The sequence below is a fragment of the Balaenoptera acutorostrata genome, chromosome 13 (assembly GCF_949987535.1).
Source record: "Balaenoptera acutorostrata chromosome 13, mBalAcu1.1, whole genome shotgun sequence".
NCBI classification, from domain to species: domain Eukaryota; kingdom Metazoa; phylum Chordata; class Mammalia; order Artiodactyla; family Balaenopteridae; genus Balaenoptera; species Balaenoptera acutorostrata.
In genome coordinates this window covers 42510826-42518476 of record NC_080076.1, presented here as the reverse complement: position 1 = coordinate 42518476, position 7651 = coordinate 42510826, and the positions used below count along the sequence as shown (strand labels likewise).

The following is a 7651-nucleotide window of genomic DNA, read 5'->3' as shown; positions in this document are numbered from 1 at the left end:
ATAGTATCCAAAAAACTCTTTCCATGATTAAGCAGTAATTCACAATACATGTATCTTTTGAGGCATTTGCTGCTTTAATAGATGGCTTGTTCCTCTCTTTAATTACAAAAAGAATGAGACCCAAATAAAAAGACTCCTACATTTTTAATAAATGAAAATGTACAAAACTCAATACTTATTCATATTTACTAGAGCTACAGAGTATAATCACTATCAGAAAATTCTAAAATTAAAATTTGTATTCTCCTCTCCCCTTACTAATCTAATATTTATCAATATTCTAACTAAGCAGAGCATGTAATCCCACATTTGTCTCAGGAGTTACTCCAAGCACTAGATATGACTGGATTTTCTGATAATGAAATGTTTACACTTCATGAGGAACAAAGAAGTTCACCATGAGGCCTATCTTCCCTTCTCCTTCTAAGGACTTTCATTTCTCATGGTTGCCTCCATATTGGGTAACGGTGACACCATGGGAGACACAACAATCCATGTATTCTTGTAATACATACAGAGTTTTATTAAGAATCCCTGGAAAGGGGGACATTATGTTATATATTGTCAGAATACTTTAAAAAAATACCAGTCATTTACTTTTTAAACAAGAGAATCTGATTGAATTAAATGTGGGTTAAACTCAATGGACTCTTTGAATTGAACTTTAGTGATTCTCTCATTTGTACAAGAGTATCAAAATCCAATCTTAACATCATGATAAATTGTCTAGAAACTCATTTACTAAGAATGCATAAGACCCTGAAAAGGTTGTCCTGTGATGCCTGAAACATGTTCACAGCTGATTTATGCCAGAACAGAGGCCATGAAGAACTCTGAAGGACAGTCATCAGCTGTTAACGGTTTCCATTTCCAGGTAAGTACGCTTCTCCATTATGTGCTGCACTTACCAGGTAACATCAGTCTTGTTTGGACAGTCTTTTCTTCATCTTCCTTATTTCTTTATGTTAAGGTGATCATCAACTTTATATAAGCACCCACAGATAACTGTTCATTATTAGAACACTCATCATATTTAGGCCACTTCCTGAAGACATGTAGAGCAAATCTTAATGCTTTCACTGAGATATTTCCAATATAAATTGTAAAGGAGATAATTCTTTTTTCCTACACAGGAAATTACTTAGTATCATCAACAGTATATATAGATGATATTATACATCAACTATACCTCAATTTTAAAAATTGAAACAAAACAGTATGTAGGTTCTCTGGTTTTCGTAAGAGATGAGTAAAGTCCCTTTACTCATCTGCTTCCTAACAATGACCCTGGACATTTCAGCTTAGGTCTTGAGGTACATATTCTTTTGGGTCTCCTCAATCCTATTCTCATATTTTGAATCTGGTAACAGAAAATAAAACAGTAAATTTATTTTATTATTTTTGGCCATGCCACGTGACTTGGAGGATATTAGTTCCCTGATCAGGGATTGAACCCATGCCTGAAGCAGTGAAAGTGTGGAGTCCTAACCACTGGACTGCCAGAGAATTCCCAGGAAATTTTCTTAAAAAACTGATTTAATCTTTGGTCTAATAACTCCAATGTGCAAGTAATGAAATGGAGAATATCCACTTATATACTAACTCACACATTCCTTCTCAACACAAAAATGTACTTGTCTAAAAAGGAACATACTAGTTCATTATTTGTGTTAATAATGGAAACAGCAGAACATGTCTGAGAGTATCTTTTCAAGAGTTGCACTAGGGATGGAAATCCGATTTAAGCTTTAGAATCTCAATCATCTGAACTGACACTGTACTGAAAAGCAGAAAAGCAAACAATGCTGACAGAAAATATTCTACATTCTCTCCTGTGGCTTTTACAACCTTTGAAAGGAAATTGGTGCCCACTGAAACTACCGATTTATACTAAAGGAGTATTGGTGCTTTGTGTCTGCTCCCCTGTTGAAAAAGTTCTCAGTAAATGCTTTGACTCCCTCACAGCACTGATGGGACTTTTTCTCCAGCATGTTTTTTCCTATGTCTGAAAAGATTCGAGCTCTGACTAAAGGCTTTCCCACATTCATGACATTTGAAGGGTTTCTCCCCAGTGTGGATTCTTCGATGTTGAATCAGGATTGCACTTCGGCTGAAAGACTTTGCACACACGTCACATGTATAAGGTTTCTCTCCACTGTGGATCCTCTGATGTAGATTAAGGGCTGAGCTCTGACTAAAGACTTTCCCACATTCATCACACTTGTGTTGTTTTTTTCGAGGACGGTTTCCCTGTCTTCTTTCAAACTTTCTATCTTGTTCACAGGTTCCTCTAAATGTGAAACTCTGGGAAGCATTCATCTGAAGAGTGTTAGAAACTTTGTAATGCAGTTCTTTGCCTGAAGAAGTCTTTCGCCTTGAAGCTGATTTCACATTTATAGTTCCGGTGTCTCTATCTGAAATAATACATGGAAAAGCAAATGTAACCAGTTCTCTGTTCAGAAGGAAGGAAAACGAAATAGAATGATCCAAATGAAATATATATAGACTATTTTTTAGCTGGCATGTTTGAAATATAGCATCACAATGTGGAGGATGGAGAGGGTAAGGCAGAAAACACTGAGAAGATCAAAAGGTGAAAGAGAAGGTTTATATATTGATGAGGCGGGCAACTATAAAGACGAAAAGCTCTGTGCAAAAGGTAGAATGGTGAGTAGAGGTAAAAAGATACATTAGAAACTGAGGAAAGTCTGGAAGAAAAGAAAGGGCCTAAAAGATGAGGAATTATTGGAGAAGCAGAGGAGCAACTGAAGGAGAGGAATTAAATGTGGTAGTGGGTAGCAATAAGCAAGATTTAGCACAAGAGTATCAATAAACAAAAGTTATAAAAATAAATGAATCAGTCTTTAGACTGTGACCTTGGGGTCCCTCAAAAGGGCCTCACGGACTGCCTGACGGCAGAAGAGGTAGGCTGAGGCTGCTTGTTCCTGCTTTGGTCAGAGTAGCTGTGTTTTCATCTGTTTAATATATTGCAACTCTGCATAAAATTTCATTGAGAAGAGGGTCATGCTGCTTAAAAAAAGGTTTGAAAATCCAGATGGAGATGATGTCAAGGATTCAAAAATCTGAACAATATTATAAGAATCTTTGAGAAGGAAATAAGGACAAAATACTGAGAATGTGCATTGGCAGGATATATAATGGTGGAAGTTCCCACAGGAACAGGAGGTAGGAGGGGAGACTGGAGACCTCTTACAGAAAGCAGCCTAGATGTGTGTGATGGGTGGGCTGAGAGGCCACCTTCCCACCCCCCCACCATGAACTGAACCCTGCCCCTCACCATTTTGTCTTAAGGTGTGAAGCTCCTTCGATGCCCACTGCAGTTGCTTTTTTGTGGGCTTAAGCTGGCTACGTGGTGTCTCCTGAGTGATTTCACAAGTTGGTAGCTTCTTTGCAAGCATGTCCTCATTTCGTCCAAGAAAGACCTAGAAACAGTTTGGTACTAACTGAGGCTGAAGAAGGGAATCAGGTTGGGACTTGAAGATAAAATAACAGAGAAGAAACTATCCTGGGACACAGGAAAAGGGAGGAAAAAGGCAGAGGCGCGTTCTGTTTTCTGGCACAGCCAGGAGTCCACTCACCACACTCTACATTTAGTTGTGCTGAGTGGGAGTACAATTTGGGAGCTCTCACCCCAGTGATGTGCCAGAGCTCCTGACTCAGCCTTGTCCCTCATCCCCACAGCCCCGTCTCACCTGTTCAGCCGCCCTGTCATGCTCTTTCTCCAGCTCCTCCAGCATCACCACGGCTTCCTCTCCACTCTCTGGTCGGTTCTCTTGAAACCAAGCCTGCAGCTCCTCAGGCAACATGGCCAGGAACTGCTCCAGCACCAGCAGCTCCAGGATCTGCTCCTTGCTGTGCACCTCTGGCCTCAGCCACTGACAGCAAAGCTCGCGGAGCCGGCTCAGAGCCTCCCGGGGCCCAGGTGACTCCTGGTAGTCAAACTGCCTGAACCGCTGGCGGTAGGTCTCTGAGCTGTAGTAGCTGCTCCAGTGGCGGCTGGAGACCATATTACAGGCCTGCCCTCCCTCTTCCACCTTCATTACCAGAATGCAGTCAGGGTCTCCTGAAGTTTGTGTAAGGAGTTTTGATGTCTCTCTCAATTTTGCAGACATTTGGACTGGGAATAGCTCAGAACTGCTAGGCTTTAATCTTCAAGAAGGTGAAACTCTCCTTATGGACACTCCTAAATATGATTAAAGAGACAAGTGGAAACAAGACAAAGAGAAATGCTTCTTAGAACGATACAACTAAGATTAGAAACATAAGACTGTACAGAAAGTGCTGCCCTTAATCTTAACATAAACCATGCTTTCAAAGAACACTTCCTTCTTTAAGAGAATCAAAGAGCTCAGAGGCATTAATTTATATACATGAGTAATTCGCAATTTATTCTGAAAATCATGCACATGAGGCTGACTAAATATCACAATAAGAGATCAGCCAGGGTTGCAGAGGAGCTCCTGGAGAACAGAAATAAGGGAAGGCTGAGGAAAGTTATGACTCTGGGTCAGCCTCGAAGAGCCAGTTAATTTTTTCTAGACTGCCGCAAGGAGCTCTAAGGAATAGTCTCACGAGAGAAGTACTTTTGCATAGATTTTTTTTTTCAATGCTTACTAATTTTTAAAACAATATTACTTTGGCATTAAAGGGACCATTCAAAAGAAAAAAGCATATTCCTCCATCTTAATGTACTTCCATTTTTTCATGTACATGTCTACTGCTCATCTGTGACATCCATATTATTTACTTAATTATCTCTTTATTGTAGAATATTTAGGCTGTTTCTAATTTTTACTGTTATAAACAATGCTGGGAAGCACATTTTCAGAAAATATACTATTTTTCTCCTTTCAAATTATTTCCTTCAAAGATGTCCCAAGGACTTGACTTACTGGGGTCAAAGGAAAAGGGACAAATATCTTGCTATGTACTATCAAACAGATTATAGAAAACGCTGTATCAAATCAGTGTCACCAGCAACATAGGGGGACTCACCTATGAGTATGGGGGCAACAATTCTCCAGTATCACTAGCTTGTTAGCAGGATGGGGGTGGGAAGACACTTTCCTTAGTAGCATTTTAGTATATGTATCACTAGTAACTGATAACTAATTTAAACTGTTATATGTGCCCCTATTTTTCCTCTTTACCATTTTTTCCCCCACTTCACCGAGAACTCTTCTAGGCACTGAAGATATGGCGGTGACCCGAACAAAGCCTGCGGCTGCATAAAGCTTATATTCTAGCCCGGGAAAGACAAGGTTACCAAATAAATGACACAACTTTATACAGTGCTCCACAATTGAAACGCAGAGAATTTACTATGTGCTAAGCACTCGTCTAGGGATCTTAATAAATATAAACTCATTTAAATCCCCACAAAATCCCTGTAAGGTTCTTTTCATCCCCATGTTGAGGAACCCGCCAGGGCAAGCTCAGGTAACGAGACCAAAGGCAAAGGAGCAGAGCTGGGGTCTGAGTTCAGGCCATCCACACTTTCTACGGTGCTGCGCGGTCCAGAGCCGGTGGCCGGGGTCCCAGCGCAAAGAAGGAGCAGCAGACCCATATGATCCTGAGCCGGAACCGAATCTGGGATCGAGACCGGAGCGACAGGTGGGGTTTGAGGCCACGTGTCTGGAGCCGTCTAGGGGAGTTACACAGAGGGCCCCTAAGCTAAAGCATCCTCTGGAAGTCGCAGGAGTGGCCACCGGGACGCACTTTGCGTCTCCCGCACCAGGAGCGGAGTCTGTGCCGGGTCCACAACTGCTCTCAGTTCCACCCAAGAGACCAAACCCCCAACAGCGCGCGAGGGTCCGTAACGAACCCGGTCCCTGGAGGGGAGGTTTCGCCCAGAGACCCAGATCCGGGAGTCTTTCCCGAGGGGACCGACTCTCCCTTGGAAATACCTCCTCTGCTGAGCCTGCTCCCGACGGTCCCGGGACACCTTCCTCCACCACACGGCGCCGCTCCCGGACGTAAACGCGACTCCGCGAGACCACACGAGGAGAATGGGCGCGGGGGGAGGGTGCGCGGGAGGTCAGGTAAGCGCGCGGAGGGTGATGGGAGGAGGTCGGCTTGGGGGGCGGGGGTCAGGCGCCACGGGGTACCCGGACAAGGAAAGGGGGTGCACGCACGCGCTGTGAGAGGCCAGGAGGTGCGGGGACGAGGTGGAGGCCGCGGAGAAGCGCCGGGGGCGTGAGGAAGAGGTAGCCGGGGTGGGGGCGGGGAGGGGTATGAAGAGGGGGTGCGCGGGCGCGTGTTGGGAGTGGTGGTGGGGCTACCGTGAGGTGGCCCCAGGCCCGCGGCCATCCCTTCCCCATCCCCCCGGGTGACGGTCGCTTCTCCCGGAGGCCTAGCAGAGCGAAGAGACCTCAACTCTCACCTCCGCCCTAGGAAGGACGACCCCGCGTTTTGGGGGAGAAGCCGGGGAAGCGCCCAACGGGCCGCTGCTTCCGGTCCTCGCGGCGGGGAGGGGGCGGGGCTCAGGATGCCTGAGCGGTTGCCATGGAGACGAGCCGAGGCCCGCGCCTCAGGCTTCCAGAGAGGTAGCTCTTGGACTGCGGGGAAGAGCGAAATACCGACGGATGGGAATCCAGCTGCTCGGGATCCCCGTTCAAAGAAACCAGCAGTATTTTTCTCAGAGTACTTTTACTTACATTATTTCGTTTACTCTTTCGATAACCCAGTACGTTTATCCCCATTTTACAGGGAATAAACCCAAAGTTTCTGTGACTTGGCCAAGGTCACGGAGGAGACTCCCGGGCTTTCTACCGCTAAGCACAACTTTCTGTAATACCGTCTGCGCTCCTGAGGCTGGCTACGCTCCGAGTATCGTCGTAAGAAATGGGTTTGACCCTCCCATCCTCACCCCATGTTTTCACAAGAGAACCTAATGGCCCTTGAAAAGGTGTGAACCCGCGCACGCACATATTTTGGCACCAATATATACACATATATGTCCTCTGATAATCTTGAGTAAATTTAAAAATAAATTTGAGGCTAAAAGAGCTACAAGGCCACAGCCCCACATATTGGCTCCCTCCTCCACCCACTTTCCCTAGGGACTCTTGGAAATATACTTGTAGAGGGTAGTAGGGAATCAGGGAGAGGACAGCAATGCTTGAAAATTAATAAACGACAATAAGAAGAAAAAAACCCTTTTGGTATGAGCAAACAAACAAAAAAGAAAGGTATATTAGTAATGGAGTCTGAAGTGATGAGAGAAAAGGCTGGTTTACTCAGTCTATGCCAGACCTAGGGGATTAGTGGAGAAACTTGCATCTTAATTAACCTACAATGATTTTAATTTGAAGAATTTATTTTTTTAAGAAATTCTTGCTTCTACAGTGGTATTTCATGGGATAAAATTTTTTGCTGAGTTAATTGCTAACACAAATAGCAAGACAACCCAAAAGTGTACAAGGGAATGTATTTATGGTGATGATGGGTAGGTTAAATGACTCAAGGCAATGAGGAATCTGAAACAGATCCTCAAGGGCAATCTTGGCAGTGGTGTGAAGTCATAGAAGGAGGTTTAAGGAGAAAATGGACAGCAGTCAAAAGCTGCAAGGAGAATAAGGAACTGAAAAGCCATGTGATTTGGCAGGAAGTCAGAGGTGAGTTCATCAGT

The 7651-nt window shown here is 44.1% G+C and overlaps 1 protein-coding gene across 2 annotated transcripts; it reads right to left on the bottom strand.

Annotated features, from left to right (window-relative positions):
* On the bottom strand, window positions 1-6491 carry ZNF396 (zinc finger protein 396). 2 transcript variants are annotated; one of them, XM_028162289.2, is made up of 4 exons: window positions 6404-6491; window positions 3714-4204; window positions 3299-3443; window positions 1-2414 (listed from the first exon to the last, which is right to left on the bottom strand). In XM_028162289.2, exons 2-4 carry the CDS (start codon window positions 4131-4133, stop codon window positions 1960-1962), a joined length of 1020 nt encoding a protein of 339 aa, XP_028018090.2. In that variant the 5' UTR covers window positions 4134-4204; window positions 6404-6491; the 3' UTR covers window positions 1-1959. The 2 variants fall into 2 exon arrangements, with proteins under 2 accessions (XP_028018090.2, XP_028018089.2); XM_028162288.2 differs by lacking the exon at window positions 6404-6491 and adding an exon at window positions 5928-6076.
* Window positions 6492-7651: the final 1160 nt, after the last annotated feature.